At 39.3% G+C, this 25,000-nt stretch overlaps 1 protein-coding gene and 1 long non-coding RNA gene across 3 annotated transcripts in view; one reads left to right on the top strand and one right to left on the bottom strand.

Moving 5' to 3' along the window:
- Positions 1-25,000, top strand: part of LOC123518102 (prostaglandin D2 receptor-like) — a 129,852-nt gene that overhangs the window by 93,217 nt on the left and 11,635 nt on the right. For both annotated transcript variants that reach the window (XM_045278717.1, XM_045278716.1), the window contains exons 3-6: positions 20,428-20,561; positions 22,821-22,999; positions 23,722-23,940; positions 24,380-24,566. In XM_045278717.1, the coding sequence (XP_045134652.1) occupies positions 20,429-20,561; positions 22,821-22,999; positions 23,722-23,940; positions 24,380-24,566 (718 nt within the window). In that variant the 5' untranslated portion in view covers position 20,428. The remainder of the gene's footprint in view (positions 1-20,427; positions 20,562-22,820; positions 23,000-23,721; positions 23,941-24,379; positions 24,567-25,000) is intronic.
- The window catches only part of LOC123518104, a 169,929-nt gene that overhangs the window by 139,210 nt on the left and 5,719 nt on the right, over positions 1-25,000 (bottom strand). The gene's annotated exons all lie outside the window — the stretch shown is intronic.

Genomic DNA, 25,000 nt, shown 5'->3' with positions numbered 1-25,000 from the left:
ACTGTTGCTCATAGATTTATATTGGATCTTTAATAAGCCCACAAGCAGAGAGTCTTGGGGTCAGTTAGTAATCCTAATACACCTCGTTTATTCACACAAAAAGATTATTTGGCAAGGGTATGTATACTGCTCACGTTCCTTTTTTTTTTTTATTCAGGAAAGTATGAAGTAGTCCCCAAGTTTATTCTGATCTCCATACCGAGAGAAAAATAATGAAGCGATGTTGCGAAAAGTAAAGCGCACTTCACACACATTACTACCTTCTATTGCAAATGTTAATAATCCTCGTTCCAATACTGAAATAATAAATAAAAAAGTATAAGAATTAAAACGCGTATACAAGTGCATGTTCGAAATTTCCGGTGGTTTGCACATCTGCTCACTTAACAAATCAATAGATAGTTGAGAAAAATACACATCAAAAGGGAACATTGAATAGGCGATATCTTCACTAACCTTCGATAGCCTTTGTATTCCCTTGATGTTCCTGACACTCTTCTACCTGCGGCTCTTCAAGGAATTCATCAACAAGATTAATAGCAATATTGTTGGTAAAACGATGCGTGAAGTTGTATTTGATTACCCCGCCACAGGGCCTCTCCCTTAGGCACCGTGCCACTAGGAAGGGAAGCAGAATACGGATTATAAAAAAAATACGACAAGGAATGAAAATGAATGCGAAACAAACTTACCATTACTGGCGGCGCGTTCTGAGGGGAGGAAAACATTACTTGTACGTTTACACAACATTGCATTTTCAAGCTTGAAAGATGGCAGAAAGGTTAACGGGTTTTTAACTTATTTAGGTTTTTTTAAGAAACAAAATTTATCAACGACTGTTTTTTTTTTTTTTTTTCTTTTTCTTTTCATGTTCCATATTGGTACTTTTACTTAGTCTCTCTTACATTAACTTTCCAGGATAATAGTTGACAGTCTTGGTAATTTTGTTAAAACCTAATTTAGATTGCTACTGTTCCTGCGCTAAGAGAGAGAGAGAGAGAGAGAGAGAGAGAGAGAGAGAGAGAGAGAGAGAGAGAGAGAGAGAGAGACTGTATGCTGTCTTTAATTTTCCTACAGACGATAAAGTGAGTATTACCTTGGCGACGTTTTTAGTATACACTGCCTCGTAATAGAGTGATACCAACGTTTCTCCTGGCTCGTGGTAACTTTACAAATATTGATATAGTGATGGGAAATAGAAGGAACATTCGTTCCATATGATATCAGCAACAAAAACAGCAATGACGATAGTAGGTATTGATAGTAAGCACTCGTAATAATAGTAATGATGATGATGGTAATAAAGAATAAATAAACAAAAAATAGATGAATAAAATCAATAATAATAATAATAAAAGTAATAATAATAATAATAATAATAATAATAATAATAATAATAATAATAATGATAATAATAATGATAATAATAATAATAATAATAATAATAATAATAATAATAATAATAATAATAATAATAATAATGATAATAATGAAATTTACACAAGAAATTATATATCTGAACTTGATAATTGTACGTGCCACGGCAAGAAAAATGTACACATTATTTATTCATCTTCACTCCAGAAGTGCGGCACGGTGGTCCGAGTGAGGGCTCCATTACGGGGCACGGAGGGAGCTGCGTGCCGTGATGTAGTTCGCTGTTCAGAGCGAAGCCAATCACTCTAATTGTGGCTTTATGTATATTACGTAAAGATACTTCCAGTCTCCATAACCTCGTGTAATCCTTCACGAAAACTTGCTCAAATTAATGATGCTGATATTTTTCTGTTTATCTATTTACTTATCTATTTATTCATCAATGTAATGAGGTTGATCAATTAAAGATCATCAAAGATAACTTTCTCCTTTTACATGTCCTTGACCTGTTAATTGCCTTGTAATTCAAGTTTACTATCAATAACGTATTGAAATTGGCATATTTATTTTGAGTGAGATTGGATCTCTCTCTCTCTCTCTCTCTCTCTCTCTCTCTCTCTCTCTCTCTCTCTCTCTCTCTCTCTCTCTCTCTCTATTTCTTTCGCTCTTTTTTTCGTTAATCCTCTACGTTTTTGTGTTTTGTTTTCTTTGTTTTCTTTCCCAGCTCATCTGATTTATCCCCAATTTATTTCACTCTTCGCCAATTCTCTCCTCCCTCTACACTTTTTTTTTTCCACCTTTTATATTTTACCTCTGTCGCGTCACCATTAACTATTCCCTCCCTACCAGATATTTATTAATCTATCTGTCTATCCCTTTCTCTCGTTCTCATAATCCTTCCTTTTATTACAAAGTTTCTCATCCTGTTCCTCTTTCATTCTCTTACTCAACAGTCTTCCTTTGACCAGGAAATCGCCCCCACCGTTTTTACACCCTGGCCCCTTTATACTCCGTTGGAAGAGCTCTGACCCACAGCCTTTCGATAGCCTCTGAGTAATGGTCCTCACACACCCGACACTAGGTTCTTTCTATCTCCATCCTCTTCACCCTATACGTTGCTTATGTATGGTTCTCTCTCTCTCTCTCTCTCTCTCTCTCTCTCTCTCTCTCTCTCTCTCTCTCTCTCTCTCTCTCTCTCTCTCTCTCTCTCTCTCTCTCTCTCTCTCTCTCTCTCTCTCTCTCTCTCTCTTCCAAACGTATGTGCTGAAAAGTGAACGACTCACTAGTTGAAAGAGAAACCATAGATGAAATGTAGGAGTAATGTTAATATTCAGGCTAAAATGATATAAAGAAAAGAGGACGAAGACGGAGAATACAAAAGAGAACAAAACAAAAAGGGAGAGAGAAATCAAGAACAAGAACAAGAATAGAAACAAAGGGAACAAGAACAAGAACAAGAAACACCACCACCACTTCCATCAATAACAGAAAGAACAACATGGCAAACACAAAAAAGAAATACGAATGTTTTCCTCCTGTAAGTTGCTAATAAAACTTGTGCTAACCGAAGCATCACTAAACAATTCTTCCCTGCTCCTTTACAAATGACTGCATCAGGGCTGAGTACTTACATGAAGACTTTTTTACAGCTTCTCTTATTTTCACACGTTTTTTTTCTGCTTTTGTCTGTCACCACCGCGTTTTTAGTAGTGTGCTTTTGATTTATTCCCATCCAAGCAGCAGAGAATGTAGCATAACACCATATCGAAGGTATTGCCAATATATAAGTACTTGGTACATCAGAAAATTAAATTAATGGAAATGTTGATCAGTTATGAAGAAAATTTATATGTTCATGATGAGAAGGAGCAGAGGAAATAAAAAAACTTAGCAACGAGAACCAAAAGTGAGCGTGAGGACAAATGAAAAAAGTGTTGGAGTGAAGATAAATAAATAAAAAAAAAGCATGGAAGGTTACTAAAAACTCCTCGTATGGCTGTACAGTGGAATTTCAGGAAAGTAAATTGATTTAGAGAGAAAGAAAAATAGTGACAAAAAAAAAGTTAAGTAAAAGATTGAAAAAAAATAGCTTTAAATATTGTTTTTTTGGTGGGTGGAGAATGACAGTACGATGGAATTTCACCTATATAGATTGAACGAGAAAGGAAAAAGAGAGAAAAAATAAAAGTCAAATGAAGAAGAGAAAAAAAATGTTAGAACAGCCTTGAAATTCTTTTTGTACAGCAGCACGAAAGAAGTTAATGGATGTAAACAAAACGTCCTTCACTATCCCCATCTCCCTTTATGCTGACACTATTTCCACCGTTAGCGTCGCCACCTCCACCTCCGCCAGCCACCGCCCACAGAGACTCGTTGTTCGCCTTACCATTCTCTTTCGGGAGCCGCTTGTGAGACGCTGAGGGAGGTTGGGTCTTTATGGGGCGGCGTACTAATAAGCTTCTTTTAAACTGTCTTCGAGAACCCACAGAGACGCTGCGTTGTGGTTTAGTGATGAGAGGGGACGAGTAAAGGACAGAATAGGGCGTAGGTTGTTCCCGTGAAATGAAAGGAATGGGAGAGGGGTTGTTGTGGAAGGAGAACCAGGATACGGAATGGAGGGGCTTGTTGTTTCGTTGGAGGTTATGGAGGAGAGCAGTAGTGGAGGGGAGGAAAACGATACTGTGCATATAGAAGCGCGTGGAAGGGTTTGTTGTTTGTTGTTAAGGGAAGTAAGTGGCAAGACGATACCGCTGGATGGAGGAGTGTTGCCCCGGCGACGGCATTGCCATAAAAGTAGGCCTCCGGTGGCCATTTGGGTCCAAGTGATACTTAGCGAAGATAATACGCGGCTGTGTGTGTGTGTGTGTGTGTGTGTGTGTGTGTGTGTGTGTGTGTGTGTGTGTGTGTGTGTGTGTGTGTGTGTGTGTGTAGAAGTGTAATTGTGTTTACTTTTCTCTATAGATGTTTCTTAGAGAGAGAGACAGAGAGAGAGAGAGAGAGAGAGAGAGAGAGAGAGAGAGAGAGATGTTTCCCGTATTATTCTTCCGTAACTATTCGTATAAATGAATTTCACGGTTTGGTACATACCTGTCATTTTTCTCCACGCATTTCCCTTCTTTATCTGTTTGTCTCTTTCTGTTTGTCTGCGCATAATAATGATAATAGGTTTATTCGGATGGCAGCACATACATACTGAAAATATACATGGGTGTGGGTAAGGCTGGGAGGCTTAAGATTAGTTCGCTGATATGTGCCTGCCAGTATGTTTCTTTGTGTTTCTGTCTATGTCTCTCTCTCTCTCTCTCTCTCTCTCTCTCTCTCTCTCTCTCTCTCTCTCTCTCTCTCTCTCTCTCTCTCTCTCTCTCGTGAACGCTTCCCAGAAAAGAGAAAACATCGGAGCTATCAGTCATTGTGTGCCTCACCCACAGATATGCACACATAATTCATCCTTCCATACACACATACATACACACATACATACATGCATACATACATACATACATACATACATACATACACGATACGGTTTAGAACGACAGTGTAAATCTGGCTGTTTACATTTGTGACATAAAAGTTAAACATTTTTCAGGCTTGTTCTTTCAAGTTGTGACGCTACAATATTTCACAATATGATATTGTATTAATATTGTCATATAATGCTCACTTAATTCCTATTAAGATCAAAGTAATTACTCATGTGTTGCAATGTCATTAGTTGTAAAATTTTATTGTAATTTTATTTCAGCGAAATTGTTCTGCTTTCATCGTTCATACAAGATTCAAACAATGCATTTCAGTATTTTGATAGCACTTCATAGGCATTACGCTAGAAATTTGCAGCCAAAAAAGATTGTTACAAAAATATTTCTATCCATATTATAAACATTACCTACTTTTTTTAATGATTTTCATAATATAAACATGTGTTATTTTATTCATGGGTTCATAGAGGCAAGAATGCTCCAACAGCAGCAGCGACCACTGTGACGGAGCTGTGATGAAGTATGGAAGAGGCAGCTAAAAGACGGGCATGCAGATGCTGTCTTGTGTGACTTTTTGGGACAGTTCTTTCCTTATCATATTTTTATCATTCCTTGCGACAAACTCATCCATATCATGTATGTACGCCCATCTTCACTGTCTCTGGAAGTCATTTTCGTTCTGTTCCGTGGCGTCTTGGTGAAGTTACTTTTGTCATGGATTCTTACAAAGCAAGAGTATCTCATGTTCGTCTATTTTGATTCTAGTTTCGTCCCTAGTAGCATAAAAACATAGTAACGTGTGTATGCATGCGTGTGTGTGTGTGTGTGTGTGTGTGTGTGTGTGTGTGTGTGTGTGTGTGTGTGTGTGTGTGTGTGTGTGTGTGTGTGTGTGTCTGTATAGGTATGCGGCGTGCATGTGATTGAAATTTTTAATACCTGTCACCTTTACCGATTGTTCCACGTGGCTGATTGTCTTATGAATAGCTATCATAAGGATTTACTCACCTAATGACAGATCGTTCTACTCTCACACAATTCTGTCTGGTAAGGGAAGGGACAAATGTACGACAGAGAACACCTCAATAGATTTCCAACTCGCCCGTCTTTCTCTGTAATCGCCTACAGAAAACTTTCTTAATCAGACAGACCATCTTGCCCAAGGCGGAATGTGCATAGGTTTCTTCAGGTGTAAAATAGAGTTGCTAATTTCAGACGTGTATGATAAGCGATGAGAGAAGTTTCTTGGCTTCTGCGAGACTTGTGGTGGCGTTCAACTTTGCTTTTTTTTATGAGATGGCTGAATAAATACTTGCGTTGAGTGAGGCAAGTAGTGAAGTTGGATAATGTAGTGGTGGTAGTGGTGGTGGTGCTTGTGATTTTGCTACTGCTCGAGATGCTCGTAATAATAATGACGTTGTTGTTAGTGGTGATGATAAGGCTAAAGAGGAGGAGACGAATGAGGAAGAGAAAGATGAATAGTGATTGTGGTAGTCGTGGTGCTGGTGGTGATTTGAGAGAGAGAGAGAGAGAGAGAGAGAGAGAGAGAGAGAGAGAGAGAGAGAGAGAGAGAGAGAGAGAGAGAGAGAGAGAGAGAACGCTAAATATGAATGTCTTTGGTGACGGTGGAGGTGGATGTCGTGGCGATGCTGATGGGAGAGACGCTGATGCTGATGTTGAGGATGGAGAGGGGAAGAAAGGGACAAAGGAACGGAGGAAGAAGCTAAGTGGTCTAACTCTAGCCGGTAACAAGAGGAAAAAAAGCCTGCGGAAAGAAATCCCAAACTTGCCTCGTTACGACCTCCTTGCTCAAGTCACTGGACGCTTCTTGGGGACGAGGCAATGGTCTGGTTCATTCTCTTTCCTTTGAGACGCACGCTCGGTGCACGAGTAATTATTGTGAAAAAGTAACATAATAAAATTGTTGTAATTATAGTATTAATCTTAACGACATGGGTTTCCTTCAACAAGTGGCATTATAGGAAAAGAAAAGACTGTAAATGAAAAAGGAAGCAGTTTAAACCATTTTTCTTTCACAATTTATTATATCACATATTCTTGCATTTAGTCGTTCTGTATAGCGCCCACCTCACGCGTAACGAAGTATATAATCTGTTTCAAATATCACGCTGTGTTGTGTCTATAAGTGTACTTTTCAGAAATTGCAGAGGTTAAGCACCAGCCATCCATGCGCGTCTGCCTCTCCAGCTCTATTTCCTGCAACGATTCTGTTTCCTGAAAGAAAAAAGCTGGAAAAATTTGACATTGCATAGGACCAGAACCCATAAAACCATTACAGACATGTAGGTAAAAAAAAATGTATTTTCATATTATATTATGACATTTTTTATTAGTAGGATTGAAAAAGAAATACCTAAGTAGTGATAAAATATAAGAATCAGGATTCTCTTTTGCTTTATGTTGTTGACTAAGTTGAATTAAGTAGTATATAAACAAAAAATATATTTCTTGCTGACAGTGCGAAAAGACAGAAATTTGATTGTCTGCTGCTGTTGTTGTTGTTATTTTGGGACTGACAAACGCAAGCTGTTTTTTTTATATTTAAGTTATTTCATAGAGAGAAATCGAAGGAATGTACTGTTTGTGTCTAATTTCCTTTGTCTACCTTTTAGCGCGCACGTGTTTGTGTGTGTGTGTGTGTGTGTGTGTGTGTGTGTGTGTGTGTGTGTGTGTGTGTGTGTGTGTGTAGCTAAATATATCCGTTAGAAGTCCATGGTGAGTAATTTTGTGGTGTGATTCAAGATGCATGCATGAAATGTTTGCTGAGGCGACAGTGGAACCTCAGCCACGTGTGCTGTTTGGTCGCGAAAATGGGGGAGAGCTCTCGTTAATCTTCTTGACTCTACTCGCTTTTTGACGCGAAGGGAACTGAGACAGCATCGAAAATAAGGCGCCAAGGACGGCGACGCGGAGCCTGAAAGCAAGATAGTCACGACCATTGTAAAACCCAGTTGTTCAAAGAAAGGAGAAGGTTTGTGCGTGAACGAATCCAATGGTATGAATTTAGTTTGCTCTCAATTAATGGAACCTTCACTCGGTGACTTGTGCTTTAAATTAAGCTAATTACGAGACACAGCCAGACGAATCATTATTCCTACGCTTCTTATTTCCCTCGATTTACGAATTTTGCAAAGTCGTCCGTGATACGCGTCATTACCTCATCACCGGCAGCCACACAAGGCTTGGTTGTATGCAACACATGCCCTGAGAGACGTCCTGCCTCGTCCCCAGGGAGGAAGGAAAGGCGCCACATTAGCACGTTCGTGGCTTATTCCTCCTGGCACTCGGCAAGGTCCGTGGCATCACCATTTAAACTCAGAAAGTGTATTTATTCTTATCTTTATGTTGTCATTCTTTAAGAGGGAATCCATGTTGTCCAACCCATCTAAATTCTTATCACGTGTGGCCAGCGAGTGATGAATGTGTGTGTGCCATTAATGAATACCACATCTTTGTCTGCACCTGAGCCACACCTTCACACCACTCACTATTATGGAACGCTTTTGATTCGACTTTTTTTCTTCTTTTTATTTTTTTGTCAGATTTACATCATAAAACCTACCTCCATTTCGTGAGAGAGAGAGAGAGAGAGAGAGAGAGAGAGAGAGAGAGAGAGAGAGAGAGAGAGAGAGAGCGGAAGGGGGGGGAGGAGGAGGGAGATAGCGGCGGCAACGTCCCACTAAAGAGAGAAAGGTCATTCATGTCATATACGAGCGCCAAGGGCATCGTGCAAGCTAAGTAAGTTTTTATTTATTTGACTATTTTTGTTCTTGGATAAAAGAGATAAAAGAAATGTTTTTTGCTTTGATAAACGCACACACACACACACACACACACACACACACACACACACACACACACACACACACACACACACACACGAAGGATAGACCAGTCAGAGCACCAGCGGTCATCAGGGACATTCAACATAGCAACTATACGCAGATTTGACTGCTTCATTGTAATATACTTTATACCTTATATTTGATATTTTAAATCTAGTAGACACCTACCAAAAGGAGACACATATTGAGCATTGCCACGAGCCAGAATAACTGTTATGTCTTTGTATTATTTATTGATTTTTCATCAGCACCAGTGGTTCACGAGGAGTGAAATGGCATAACCTGAAGAATAGACTTAAATATGTCTTAGAAGTTACTTGTACTAGAGACGAAGTGACAGGTTTTTTTTTCCTTTTTTCTTTTTTCCTTTTTTTCTCCCTCTCTACTCTTGAGCTTACACTCACATTAGGGTTCAGTCCAAGATGTACAACTCAAAACTTTGACGAAATATCAGTATGAATTGTTAGAATATTTAGATGAGAAACTAGCATAATAATACCACTCATACATGAGATGATGGATGCCTTCAGCAGATGAGGCCTTTGTCTTCGGGAGTTTTCATTGGTTTCCCGCGATGTACGTGCTCCTGTTCCTGCTCCCTGTTCTCGTTGCCTTTAACTTCGCAGTCCAACCCTCCGCCACAAAATCAGTGGTGCTACAAATTTACAGAGGGGAGAAATAGACTTATGGTTAGGAAATATCATGCACGCGCTTCTCTAGGTAAGACTTGCCAGCTTGTCTTTCCCACTCTACACGCCATTTGTATTATTCATTTTATTTTGTTATTATATAATCTAGAATTATGTAAACCTAAAAAGAGAAAACGTTAATGAGATCATCTTCAAGTTTTGACAGATGAGAAAAATAAAGAAAAGCAAGAAGAAAACTACTGGTAGACGTCAACGAAACAAAATAGTTGAATATCCCCACGGAGAATGAAGATATGATTAGTATTATGTAAATCTAATAAGGGAAAAGCGATAAGATTTAAATTGAATTGGATAAACGGAGAGTGTAGTTAAATCAAGAGTGGAATAAATTTAACCAAGAAAGGCAAAGTCGTTGTAAAGGCATGTCCAGATCAGAATGGTTTGGTTATAAGAGTGAAATGAAGGTCTTTAAGGTAAATGGCTCTCGTGAGAATTGTAGGAAACATTTTCAGAGCGATACTGAATTGCGTAAGTGGCTTCAGGGAGTTAGAACGCTGGATGAGAAATAGAAAAGTTTGCGAGTAGACACTATAACAACAACAACAAATGCAACAACAACAATAGTAATTGCTATTACTACTACTACCACTGCTACTGCTACTGCTACTGCTATTGCTACTTCTACTTCTACTTCTACTTCTACTTCTACTACTACTACTACTACTACTATTACTACAACTACTACTACTACTACTACCGCCACTACTACTACCACTACTATCACTACTACTACTACTACTACTACTACTACTACTACTACTACTACTACTACTACTACTACTACCACTAATACTACTAATACTAATACCGTTACCACCACAACTACTAATAATACTAATACTAATACTACTACTACTACTATTATTATTATTATTATTATTATTATGAGGTCAATGAAGGCGACCCACTGGAAAGCATAACTGCATAAACCCAAAGGCCCAGTGGGCGGCACCTCACCGATAAGTGAAAGGAAGTAACAGGAATGAACAGCAGAATAGGAAGATTGGTAGAGATCTAAGAGGTAGTGAGTTCAGAGAGAAGAAAGGTATTCACACGTTTTTTAAATGCTTCAATGTTACTAGAATTAACAATCTCGTTGGGAATTGTATTCCAGAGTCTAGCAGATACTGGGATAAAACACCGGGAAAATTGTGAAGTATTACATCGATTCACAGACAAGGAACGGTCATTCATGATCAAGGATTGTCTTGTAGCACGTGCTGGTAGTGAAGGGGCAGGCAAATGACAATGCAACGGGTGGTTGGAATTAGACATGATTTTGAAGAAATAGGACAATGATCCAACCAAACGACGATGCCGAAGATTAATCTCAAGATTAGGAAGAAGAAATTTAATCTGGTTGAATGCTCTATCTAAAAGCTTTAAGTGAGACTCTGCTGCAGAGATCCACACAGAGTGACAATATTCAAAATGAGGCAGTATGAAAGAGTAAAAGCAATTTCTTACAATATCATCAGAGGAATATATCCGCCTACATTTGCGTAACAAACCAACTTTACATGAGACTGATGATGCAAGTGAACGCAAGTGCAACTCAAAAGTAAGTTTGGGATCAAGGGTGACTCCGAGTAACTTCAGAGACGAACAATTAGGAATAGGTACTTCGTTGACAACAATATCAGGGTGAACTGGGAAAGGTGTCCTTGATCTGCTAATAACCATACTATGGGATTTACTCGGGTTCAGTTTCATACCCCACCGATCACACCATGACAGAATCCTTGAAACATCTTGAGTGAGTACATTAGCGACTCTCTGCCTATCCTGTGGGGAAGGAATTGTCGCATATATAGTGGTGTCATCAGCATAAGCAACTACTACTACTACTACTACTACTACTACTACTGCTACAACTACTTCTACAACAACTACTTCTACAACAACTACTACTACTACTACTACTACTACTACTACTACTACTACTACTACTACTACTACTACTATTACTACTGATGCTGCTACTGCTGCTACTGGTCGATTATGTTGTGGGAAGAAAAGAGTAAAAAGAAGAAAATATGGAGAAAGGGAAGGAAAATTATGAAAAGAAAGAGACGGATATAAAACAGTGAAGTGATATAATGGTAAGAAAATAGTTTGTGAAAGTCTCGATTGTTGTGGGAATTATTTTAACCACAAATAAATAAGAAAGGGAAAAGAGAGGTAAAAGAAAAATGAAGAAGTAAGGAGAGATTTTATCATTCATTACGTGGAAGAAATATGGAATAGAAGAAAATAAGATAACGTGATAGAAAAGACAGAAAGAAGAATATAGATGAAATGGAGGAGATGAGAGAAATGAAGAGGAATAAAAAGAAAATTAAAAGGAAAGTAAGAGGTGTGTCTTCTTAGTATATGACTTGGCATCTGCAGAATCCAAGAATTGCCATCCAGAAAGTTAAGAGAGAGAGAGAGAGAGAGAGAGAGAGAGAGAGAGAGAGAGAGAGAGAGAGCAAGAAAAATGTTAAAAATAAGCTTTCTCGCTCACCTCTCTCTCTCTCTCTCTCTCTCTCTCTCTCTCTCTCTCTCTCTCTCCATCCTCTCTTCTTTTCCTTCCCTCCGCCTCCTCCTCTGTCATCTCTCTTGTCATTCTCCTCTTTCACCTCCACTTCCTACACCTCCACCTTTCGTTCCTTCCCATTTCATCCCGTGCATATCACACCAGCGGAAAGTGAAGCAGAAAATGAAAAGATGAAACTGGCCCAGACCACATCGGAAGAGACGACGCGTAACTTAATCTTAGGGCAGTCTCAAAGGTGGGGAGGTGAGGACAGGGGACAGGGGAGTGGTGCGGCGTTGTGAGGGAAGAAGGAAGTAGTCAACCCGGCCCTGCAAACCCGCCTGTGAAGGACACCACCTGGCAGACTGACGTGTTGGCGAGCACAATAGGTACATTAAGAAATACACGTAACTTGTGACGTTCCATAATATCCTGTGTTTTTCCGGGTACGTTTGAAGTTTACAGTTTATGTTTACTTATTATTTTTTCTCTCTTTCCCTCTTGATGAATATAGTAGTAAAGATTAGATGAATTTCATGGTGACGATTTGGAGGTTCGTTTCATGCAGGGACTGTCACGTGTTGTATTTTGGCTTGAGGGCTTTCGTGCAGCTTACGCTCTTTTCTTCTTTTAAAATGTATGTCATGTAAAGGAGATTCAGTTTTTATTCTGCAATGAGAATTATAAAATGAAAACAGTTTGTGTCACATGTGAGTGTTGAATATAAATGAAAATGCAACTTTAATACTACAAAATCAGAATTCTCGCATTTTTAGATAATATTTTTACTGTTGTCGGTGAGGACAAGCACTGGAGGCTACAACCGTGAATATTTTAAATATCGTATGTAAATATTGTTTCCGGGAAAAACTAGGGGTCTGCAGCGAACAAGAAACTGCGTAACAGAAAGGAAATTGCGTTGTCCAGTACCGAGTAAACTTGACAGTTTCTGCTCATCCTTCAACCTGGAGTCCCTTCCTTTATACTTACTTACGTTGTAACACTTCATTGATAAATGTCATGGAAGGATACTCTTGGATATTATTATATTATTAAAGAGTGAGGGTGAATGGAGATTTACCACAACCTTTTTTACTTATTTATTTATCAGATAAATGTTCGGAGGCAATAAATAATCTTTTCAACTGCTATTCAAGATAATGTATGTATATCATCATACCTGATTTTTCTAAAAACAAAGGCGAAAAATAAATCTCAATTCTTTATGAATTGCTGCACTAGATAATATTCAATGAATAATATTCATTTGTTATTCATTTCACTCAGAGATATAGAGTTGTTTTGGTGTTACATTGCAACGTTTTCAGGTTCATAAAGACTGGAATGATAAGAGTGTACCTGCTCAAATCGACAAAAGTAATGAAAAGTTGATACAAGTGAATGGATTTACTATATTGTTATTTTCTAAGTGACTGGTTGAGCACGTGGGTCATTACTGTATGTTTGCCACAATAGCAGTCTGTGATACCGGGAAAATTGAATTGGTTGTTCGACGAGGATGCACTTGAAACAACACAAACGGAATGAGGAAGAATAATAGTCTACAGACAAAGAATATAAAAGTAAATGTTGAAAGAGAAAAAGAAGAAAACATATGGAAAACTGTATGGTAAACATGATGCATTAGATTTGACAGCATCCTAAGCTCGATAAAAAAAAAAAAGGATGGATACTAATCAAGAAGAATACAAAAAAAAAAGCATACCAATACCTAGCAGTCTGAACAGAATGAGTGAATTTCTAAAACACACAAAGGCAAACATTTGAAAATATGAAATACTCGTTAAAATAATTCTGAAATGATAATCACTCAGTCAAGCATAAAATGTTGGAAATAAATAAATGAATAAAGGAATAGAATAGAATTATGAATCAATGCCAAACACACTAAGAGAAAATATTACAGGAAGAAATTTTTTTATCTGAAATAATGAATAATTAGCGAACAGTTAAAGAAATAGTTGCATTTGTGACTAGTTTATCAACATTTTTATAAGATTTTCAAGGTACAGTTGCAATAAATAACAACAACAACAACAACAAAAACAAACAAACAAACAAACAAAATATAGACACATACTACGAGATTAAATAACAATACATTTATTTTATTTTTGCGAGATTTTATTTACATTCTAAGGCGTCGACCGATCAAATTATACTGTATCAGCGTGAAACAGATCTTATTTACAGAAAAGGAAAGGAAAAAATAAGTAGCACTCTATAAGTATGTGTGCAAGTTCTTCCAATTCGTTCCCTTACACTGTACGCAATAAGAGTAAATTTTGTATAGATATGAAGGACTATAAAAGACAAGAAGACAAGTACAAATGAATGTTATGAAAAACCTCTGTGTAGACTAATATCATGTTCTTCCTGGCACCCATCCCTCTGTGTGATGAGGGAATCAACTCACACAAAACAAAGAATGAAAACACTGTTTTTTTCCGATTTTCTTCTCTAGCAATATCAAGGCAATGCTTTGTACCTGGAGCTTCAAGAGACCTTTCAGGCATCGAAGTAGAGAATAAAGCAATGAAAAGTATACATAAAAAATTCATTAGAAAATGTAAAGTGGTAAAGCTAATTACGTCTCCTCTTCCTTCATTCTTCACATAACTTAACGATTTTCGACTAATATGGTGACACAATACCAGATCTTCCTCACTTCACTTACTCAGCAGTCCCTCCAGATGTTACATTTAAGGACCGACATCTCAGGGACACTCGAGGCTTTCAAACACGTGGTGCTCCTCAGCGGGTTGAACTAAGCTGAGGTGACAGACCAAGGCTGACTTGCTGCATAGGGAAGGAGACGCTTTGGAGGAGACGTGTCAGCTGATAAACCGCATTAAACTGAAATGTGGCATCGATCTCTTAGAGTAGACGGGCACTGTTGGCTTATGAATAGTTCTTAGAGGGGAGGGCGAAGGTTATGAATATGAGAGCAGAGTTGTAGAGTTTAGAAGAGGTTTGGTAGGGGGAGGAGTCAGAATTTAGAGAGTTAATAAAGAGTATTGGATTGTGAAGTGTGAGTTAAATATAGCGAGAGTGGAAAGCTACGAATCTCAATGGTGAGTTGCAAGTGTTGAAGAAACGCTATTGGTAGGAAATGAGGAGGAGGAATTACGAAGTATGGAACTGGTGAGGAGAGAGTAAAAAATGCAGACTCATAAAAAGTTAGTGAAGGATAAGGGAAAATAGGAAACTAACGTAATATTGCGGAAGTCATATTAAGAGGGAAAGTAACGTGTTTGTCTCGATGGTTGTGGAAGGTGAGGAATGTGAGGAAAGAGGAATGAAGAGTAGTGAAAGATAGGAAAAGAGTCGTGGAGAGAGAGAGAGAGAGAGAGAGAGAGAGAGAGAAATTGGAGAGTATTATCCGTGAAATTGAAAGGTTTAAGAAGAGGAAAAATTGAGGATAGATGGGAAAAGTTGAAAAGTCTGGGAAAATTAAAATGGACGTTAAATGGGGCGTGACAAAATTGGTGCAATACAGTACAATTATGGAACAAACTGAGTATAATAAACAAAGCCAATATTCATTATGTAAAAAGCATAGATATAAAAAGAATATATTTGTAGGCAGCATGTACCTTTACTTTCACTGCTATAGCTTTTTTACAAGAGGAGAAAATATAAAAAGGACTAAAATTGATAAGAGATAAGTATTAACAGCATCGAGAGTGGAATGGATGCGTGTAACAAGGATGGCAGTAGTAGTAGTAGTAGTAGTAGTAGTAGTAGTAGTAGTGATAGTAATAGTAGTAGTAATAGTAGTAAGATATAAAAGTAAAAACCCAAGTACAAACGACACCGGCTAGACTTACCAATCTATTTGTGGAAAGTACATTGACTAACACTTTAATCTTCATGTAAACAGGAGGGCAGAGGCGAAGGTTGGGTTGTGCGTTTTACTACAAAGATACTGGTATTATAACAGTAAAGAATAAACACTGTTATTGCTCAAATTAATCATATCAACGCCTAATGTTACAATTCCTGGAATGTTTGCGCCGGAGAGATAGAAATGTGCATTGTGGATTGCTGGGTAGGAATTCATCTAGTCAGTGTTTGTCTATTTGAATAATATTGTTGTCTACAGTTTATGCAGCTAGGTCTCTAAATGTTACCATTATATTACTAAAGGAAAGCATTTTAGAGTCATTATATTTGATTATCTTACCACCATCCTTAAATCCGATATTTCTGGTAACCTTTTATTGCTTGATTGTGAAAATCATTTGCGTTAATGATGTCAGATCCTCAATAAAACTTTGACTTATTAGGACACTTCTCAGTCTCCTTTTGTATAAGCTCAATTTATTTTCACAAAGAGGAGGAGGAGGAGGAGGAGGAGGAGGAGGAAAAGAAGAACGAGAAAGAGAAGCAAAAGGGGATTGGAGGAAGTAAAGGTTAAAAGGACACTTCATCGTAATTTTTGCCACGTGTGTGTGTATGTGTGGGGGTAGGCGTGCAATATCTCGCATTCATCACCCAGCACTAAGGTTGATGACTGGAGGACGCAGCGGTGACCGAGATAATTTTGCCTTAAGCGTGCCGAGACGTGAGTGAGGATGAAAGGAGCACAAAGGTGTTGAAAGAAGCCGGGTCATCAAAGGCGCATGAAAATACCGCATTTCTGAAGGCATACTAAATGTTCTCTCGGCAAATTACTAGATGTTTTATGCACCAAGAGAGAGAGAGAGAGAGAGAGGAGAGAAGGAGAGATGGAGAGGGAGTAAGTTGATATTGGCATGCACACAAGCTCGGCATTATGAGCTTATCTGTGGTGTGAAGGAGGGAAGACTTAGACGCCACCATTCTTACTCTTGCTTACCAAAACACCGAACCAGTGTAAACATAATGCACTGATAGTCATAAACCCTTCTTATATATATCGTGGCAACAACAGCCAGTTTTCTCACATTATTTATTATTCCGTGTCCTACGCAACAAAGGGCAAACGTGAGGATTATATTGTCTATTCATATTTTTTTTCCTTCTTTATGTACAGCGGTAACAGTAGCTAAGTTTCCCCCCTTCATTTATCATTACGTGTCCTTCGCAGTCAAATCCAAGTGTAAAGGTAATTATTGACTTCTGATCGTTTTAATTTTCCTTTTACTTTGATGGTAAATGAAAAACACACGAAGACGAGGAGTGTAGTAATGAAAGGAAGGAAGTGTACTGTGGAAGGAATTTTTCTTTGTGGACTTTTACTGTGCGTGCGTGCTTTTATGTGTGTGTGTGTGTGTGTGTGTGTGTGTGTGTGTGTAATTCACCCAGCCAGTCATCCCCTACGGAAAGAGATCAGAGTTCGTACTGACCGATCTTTGGATAAGACTGAGACCACTCACACATCATACACGAAGCCAGGGTAGTCACAGCCATCCGGGTCACAATCAGTACCGGGTTACAATCAGTACCTACTTGCTACCAAGGGAACAGTAGCAACACATTAATAAGATAGTCCATTTGCCTCTCCGCGTCCGGGATTCAATTCGTGCATTCTTGAGTGTGTGAGCTGAGCGTGTTAACCCCTACTACGCAGTGTGTGTGTGTGTGTGTGTGTGTGTGTGTGTGTGTGTGTGTGTGTGTGTGTGTGTGTGTGTGTGTGTGTGTGTGTGTGTGAAGAAGAGAAATACAAAAAGGGATATATTCATTCTCATTCTGTTTACGCTCCGTCACTATCACCACCATTACCAAAATCAGCACCACACCACATCAGATGCCTGCATGCAGACTACCACATTCACCACCATTACACCACACCACACCTCCGCATGTACACTTCACACCACATCAACAGCTCTGCAAGCCACCACCACCGAACAACATACTTCACCATACAAGATTAACCTATATCACTCCACAAACACCACACCATCACCAGCACCACATGACCACCACGACCATTCCTCCTGCCGTCCCCCAAAACAGCACAGCAAGACTAGTCACTCCCTGAGCCTCACATAAATCATAATCTAATGGGTAAACACGGATTTTAGTCATGTCAACACACTTTAACTGAACATACGAGCGTTTAAACAATATTGACTCAGAAAACACATAGCCAGTTAGTCCAACCCTCCTCTTCAACACGATGTATATTTAATAACAGGAATAATTGTCATGTGGGAGTCTCAAAGCCACTCCTTCCGCTTCTCGTATTACGCCTCGATGTGATATAACTTATCTGAACTGAGCCCTGCCCCTCCACCGCCACTACCGCCGCCAACACCTACCACCACCATCACCGCCTCGACTAAGGAAGGTCTCGCGGGGACTTGCTATGAAGTTGGCTCCCGTGCTTATGAGCCTAATGGCGAAGGGTAGCCTTAGTTACGGGAAGCAAGGGATGACATGGACACTCCCAAGCAACACCCGAGAGGCCCCTCACTCCTGCCTTCTCTCCCACCCACTCACATCCCAACCCATGGTCCCTTATACTCCTCCTACTCCTCTCGCCTCTCTTCGCCTCTCGCCTCTATTGCTCCTCTTCTTCAGCTTCCTTCTTTTTTTTTCCTCCTCCTCCTCCTCCTCCTCCTCCTCCTCCTCCTCCTCCTCCTCTTCCTCCTTCTCCTCCTCCTTCAATAGATTTTCCTTCCATCTTGTCCTTTTCTTCTTCTTCCATCTTTTCTTCTTAAACTCTCTCTCTCTCTCTTTCTCCTTTTCTTCTTTTATCGCCTCCAACTTCTTCCTCTTACTCTTATTCTGCTTTCTCCTCTACCTATTTCGTCTCATCTAGTTATTGTTGTTGCTGTTGTTGTTATTGTTAATGTTCTTGTTATTGTTGTTGTTCATCCTGTTTTTCTAACTAGTCTGCTTCGTCGTCGTCCTCCTCCTTCGACTCGTTTTTTTGTTCTTCTACCTCCTCGTTTCCCTTGATTAGCTGGGTTTGTTACTGGTGTTTTGAGGTTCTCTGAGTGACGTTAGCTGGTTGAGAGAGAGGAAACTATGCAGTGCTTTCTTCTCACCCTTCATATATATATTTTTTTTTTTCTGTATTTTATTATTTCAAAGATTTTCCGTTTCGTGTTTATTTATTTATTTATTTATTTTATTTTTTTTTTTTTTGCTGTACGATACTGTCCCATTGCTTGTGTCTCTCCAGTTTCTTTATTTTTATTATTTTTTTCTTTCTCGTGGTGGTGAAGGAAGGGGTATTGGGAGTGGTGTGTGCCTACATCCTCTCCTGAAACTTTGTATCGAAACCGAATCTGCCTTTCACTATTTTTAATGTTCTTTTGTTGTCGTGTTCTCTTTCCCGTCGTTTGTTCTGTACAGTCAAACAATTTTTTTTTTTTTTTTTTGTATTCCGCCCTTTCACCTTCAGTGTTTTGTTTTGTTTGCCCTCTTTTCATGATAAACTTACATACTTTCTTATTCGCTCATTTCCTTCTCTTCTTTTCCCTTGTCTTTCTTCTCTCACTTTCCAAGCCTCTAATTAGTAGATGTCAGTTTATTTCTATGGATTTCTCTTTTTGTAGGTTTTTCTCCTTTTATCATGTAGTAGTGGTAGTAGTAGTAGTAGTAGTAGTAGTAGTAGTAGTAGTAGTAGAAGTAGCAGCAGCAGTAGTAGTAATACTGGTAGTAGTACTAATAGCATTTGTAGTAGTAGTAGTTGTTGTAATAGTAGTGGTAGTAGTAGTAGTAGTAGTAGTAGTAGTAGGAGGAGGAGGAGGAGGAGGAGGAGGAGGAGGAGGAGGAGGAGGAGATGGAGAAAAGTAAAGAATCATGATAGACAACTCGTTGAGTTCCTCTTTCATCCTATATTGCGGATGCTGGAGATTGTTGACAAGGAATGTCTGTGCAGGGTCTGGGGATGGACGAAGTCACTGACTGGAGACGAGGTAATGGGTAACACGAGGAGTGAGGCTAAGTGATGCTGCGGAGATGAGGGACCTTCGTAGAGAGAAAAATGTGTTAAGAGTCACATGTAGGATGTGATGCTGCGTATATGTGAGAAGTGGAAAGAGAGAGAGAGAGAGAGAGAGAGAGAGAGAGAGAGAGAGAGAGGGATGTTAAACATATCAGTGAAAAAGAGCACTTTTATAAGTACATGCAACATACAGGTGCTCTGGCGTGCACACACACACACACACACACACACACACACACACACACACACACACACACACACACACACACACACACACACACACACACACACACACACACACAATGATTCTCTCTCTCTCATTCTCTCTCTCTCTCTCTCTCTCTCTCTCTCTCTCTCTCTCTCTCTCTCTCTCTCTCTCTCTCTCTCTCTCTCTCTCTCTCTCTCTCTCTCTCTCTCTCTCTCTCTCTCTCTCTCTCTCTCTCTCTCTCTCTCTCTCTTTCTATTTCGTTTCATCTTTTGTCTCCTCCCTCCTCGTTTTGTCTCTTGCTATGTATCCTTGTTATCTCTCTTATCTTTCCATTGCTCTCATTACTGCTTCTCTTCCCTCCAGGATGACGCCGCGGCCCGGTCTGAAGGAGGAGATATCAGGCACCTTTTTCCAGAACCTGGTGACGACAGCCGCCTCTCTGGTGCGCGAGGCTGCCGAACACACCGATGACTCCTCCATCTTCACAGACATGACTGGTGAGGCATAGTGACACGTAGTGAAGGCGGGAGTGGTGGTGGTAGGAGTAGAAGATGGGATGCTATATAGTAGTAGTAGTAGTAGTAGTAGTAGTAGTAGTAGTAGTAGTTGTAGAAGTAGTAGTAGTAGTAGTTAGAGCAATTATTTTTGATTTTGTTGCTGTTGTTATTGTTGCTGTTGTTGTTGTTGTTGTAATACAAGTATCTCTAGTAGTTATTATAATAGTGGTGATGGTACTCGTAGTAGTAGCAAATTAATGGTCCAGAGTCTTTACTTGTTTAATCCCCGCACGAGTTTCTGAAGCTGTATAAAATCGCCAGATAGTCAGCAGAATGAACATGAAAACGAGCCATGCTACTGAAGGGGTTAAATAGCTGTATTAACTCACCTCCTGATATTCACTTCGGAGGGCTCATTAGATTTACATAGTTACGACAGTCTTCTTACTAAATACTTCTTAACCTGGGGATCTTTCAGAAGAGGAGGAGGAGGAGGAAGAAAAAGGAAAAGAGAGGTTGGGGAAAGGCTGGATGGAGAGAGCGGGGAGGTGAGAGAAAGGACTGGATGACGATAATACTGGAAAGTGGAGGGAGAGGAGTAACGTGGTCATTATCAGCACAAGCGGACCCACAAATACCTTTTCTTTTTTTGGTGGCAGCAGCAGTAACAAATTTTTTTATCTCCCTGTGTTGTCGCGTCATTAGAGCCACAAAGGATATTGAACGAGTTGAAGGGATAGTGTCGTTGTTGTTGATGGTGGTGTTGTTGTTGTTGCTGTTGTTTGTTGTTGTTTTAATTGAATGCTAGCTTCTAATTCTAAAACACTTCTACGACTCACTAACACTATTTGAAAAAGTTCTAGTTAAAGGAACACCGGAATTTTCAGTGTGTTTTAATGGTTGTAGCGACAAATTAACGTGATTTCACCATTATTAAAAGGAAATACTCTCTTCAGAACTCGACCAGTCATCTCCGTGGCCTTAGAAGTGGTGGTGAGAGACTTCAGTGTTTCTGGATACGACACCTTGACACTTATGCTATTAAGATCATTGTGACCGGTAGCGTTGATTATGGTCACTACCCTAGTATGCTGTGATGTTCCCGGTGTTTGTATCATGCAGTTTTGCGTACGTCTTGTCAAGCAGAATTGCACTGATGTATTGTTTTGCATTCTTTGTTATATATTTTGTTGTTATCATTGTTATTATTATTATTATTATTATTATTATTATTATTATTATTATTATTATTATTATTATTATTATTATTATTATTATTATTATTATTATTATTATTATATATCATTATTGTTGTTATTATTATTATTATTATTATCATTTTTGTTGGTTCTGTTTTGTTGTTGTTGTTGATGTTTTTATTGTTGTCGCTAATTTTCGTGGATTGATGGTACTGACGCTTTGGTGTTATGAATGCTGATAATGATACCAGTTTCCTCACAAGTGACACTAAACGACAATGGGCCTGCACACACACACGGGACTTGTGCACTCGTCCCTTTGAAGGTCATTGATCAGACCAACGCCCCGAGATTGTCCTCAGCTTGTGGCCATATGATGCACTTCTTTCTCATTATACACGATAGAGAGAGAGAGAGAGAGAGAGAGAGAGAGAGAGAGAGAGAGAGAGAGAGAGACAGACAGACAGACAGACAGACAGACAGACAGACAGACAGACAGAGAAGGAGAGAGAGAGGGGGAGGGGGAACGTTATGCTTAGGCTTTGAAGACAGTCATTTATGTTACTTTAAACCACCATATTCAAAACTTCCTTCTTGACTTATGTAACTTGTAATATAAATGTTTTTCAAAACATATACATTAAGCTCCCATGAATTAGTTCTCGTATTTGTTGTAAAGCTTCATTAACTTTCACTATTATTGACTACAGACTCCTGACTGTCAATAAAGATTAATTATTTGAAGGTCGGAGAAACAAGACTATTTAATTGAGAGACTGAACGACAAAACTAAGTGACTGAAAACTTGAGATAATGAGGAGAAACATGATTTATTAATGTAAGGATTATAATTATCAAAGCTCTGCGATCAACTTGCAATTGTTTCACGAAGTTATTGAAACTATTGATATCTATAAACTCAATCTGGTTGTGACATAGCGCCCTTTTGTTTACGATGTTGAGGTAATTACACCAAACATACTTCAGCAATGAAAGGGTTAAATGCCTAAACGTTCTGATCAATATTTTCATGATGACGCTTTTACTCTCCCTTTTCCAGGTGATGCAGTGGGCAACATTAGCAGCACCAATACTCAGGTGTCAGGGAAGGACTTGGGGCGCCACCTGCCGCTGCCTGTGCAAATCTTCATCACGGTGCTGTACGTGATAGGCATCGTGAGCAATATGGCAGCTTTGTGCATCATTTCAAGAAGTGAGACACAGCGATACAGGAAGCAGGTGTGTGTGTATGTGTGTGTGTGTGTGTGTGTGTGTGTGTGTGTGTGTGTGTGTGTGTGTGTGTGTGTGTGTGTGTGTGTGTGTGTGTGTGTGTGTATTTGTTATGTATTTAGGTAAAAAGAAGAAGAAATGGAAAAACAATAACAATTTTATAATATATACAATAAAATACAATAGAATATTAATATCTAGATTCCTACTGATACTAATGTGTGTGTGTGTGTGTGTGTGTGTGTGTGTGTGTGTGTGTGTGTGTGTGTGTGTGTGTGTGTGTGTGTGTGTGAAACCGGATATGACAGGTCAATAATTTGCTTCATATCAATTTGTAAATGAAATTATAGATGAATAATATTAATAATTCCAATATTGACTGATGATATCCAGCTGTGTTCAAATTATAAATGGAATGCACGTGATCTGTAAACTGTGACACATTTTGTATTAATCGCAATGCAATATTTGTACATATATATTTTATCTATAGCGACCCTTAGTGTGGCAAAAAAAACTTTTTGTGTGTGTATGTGTATGTTGGTATACCTAATTCTCTCTCTCTCTCTCTCTCTCTCTCTCTCTCTCTCTCTCTCTCTCTCTCTCTCTCTCTCTCTCTCTCTCTCTCTCTCTCTCTCTCTCTCTCTCTCTCTCTCTCTCTCTCTCTCACACACACACACACACACACACACACACACACTTCACCAATCTTCCCTTGCTTTTCTTTGCAGACGTTCATGCTTCGGTGTCTGGTTGGAAACGACCTGACGGCACTGCTGGGAATGCTGGTACAGATGCATGTCAGTCTCTACGTCGAGAACCTCAATGAGAAATGGCTGTGTGCGTCGAGGGTTGTGTTTCGCGCCTTTGGGCTGGGATCTGGATGCGTGGCCCTCGTGATGGCAGTGGAGCGCTGGCTGGCCCTCACTCATCCGTTCATTTATCCGAGAGTGAGAAGTTGGAGTGTTTTTTTTTTTTTCTCCCTCTCTTTCTTTATTAGTTTGTCTTGTGCTTCTTGTTTCTGTGTCTTGTTTCTGTTTGGTTTATGTCTGTGTCTGGTTTTTTTTTTTTTTCTTTTAAGGTAGAATTGCTATTATGTTGAATATCATAATTCAATAATAGAATAGCTGATTTAGATTGAAATGGTTCTTGTTTCATCCTTCTTTCTTTTTTGTGTTTGTTTCTTCGTTTCTAATAGACCTTGTTTCCTCCTTCCATTTTTATAAAATGTACTTACGTATTTAATGCAAGGATCCTACAACTCTTCGTGCTTTTGTTAATTTCCTTTTAATTATATTGACCTTTTCTTTTTTCGGCTTTAGGCAGTGTTGTACTCACTATAGGGTTACTACAACCTCTCCGCTTACGTCAGCTCACCTGTCTCCCCAGCACGTGACACACTCGGTGATACGCCGCACCATCCTCATCCTGTGGGTGGTGACGCTGATGATGGTGTGCGGCCCCTTCGTCGGCTTTGGTCTGTGGTACGATGAGAGCCTGACGCCCCACTGTGTGCGCTACCGCTTCGGCACTGAGCTGGTGGATCGCGTATACGCCTACGTCATCTTTGCTTACGGTATGGCGCTACGGCACAGAATTACGGAATTAGATAGAGTACAATAGATAATGATGTTTACTAATAGCTCGGGAATAGTACTCTAGTGTTTATGAAGTATTTGACCCCTACACTGGTGATATAAGTCAAACATTCCTATAAATTTATGTCCTTTCCTTGCCATTTATTTACTTTTGATTTTGATTGTCCGTCGTAAAAACAGATAGATGAATAAAACGTGTTCAATAGAGAAGACCTCTTTACTTCTTTTTTATACCATGTGGGCTTTTCACGGGAATTTATGAGCTAAAGGGGATACTTTTGGGGGCACCTCCTATCTCAAACCCCACCCGCTAGGAAACCGTTGCCCCGAGTGAGGAAGCCCAACCTACACTCGGACCGTGGACAGGATTCGAACCCGTGCGCTTGGAGACCCCTCGGATCCCAAAGCACGC

Source organism: Portunus trituberculatus, chromosome 43 (genome assembly GCF_017591435.1).
Source record: "Portunus trituberculatus isolate SZX2019 chromosome 43, ASM1759143v1, whole genome shotgun sequence".
NCBI lineage: Eukaryota > Metazoa > Arthropoda > Malacostraca > Decapoda > Portunidae > Portunus > Portunus trituberculatus.
Note: the sequence above shows the minus strand (reverse complement) of the source record. Positions and strands in the feature narration are given on the sequence as shown.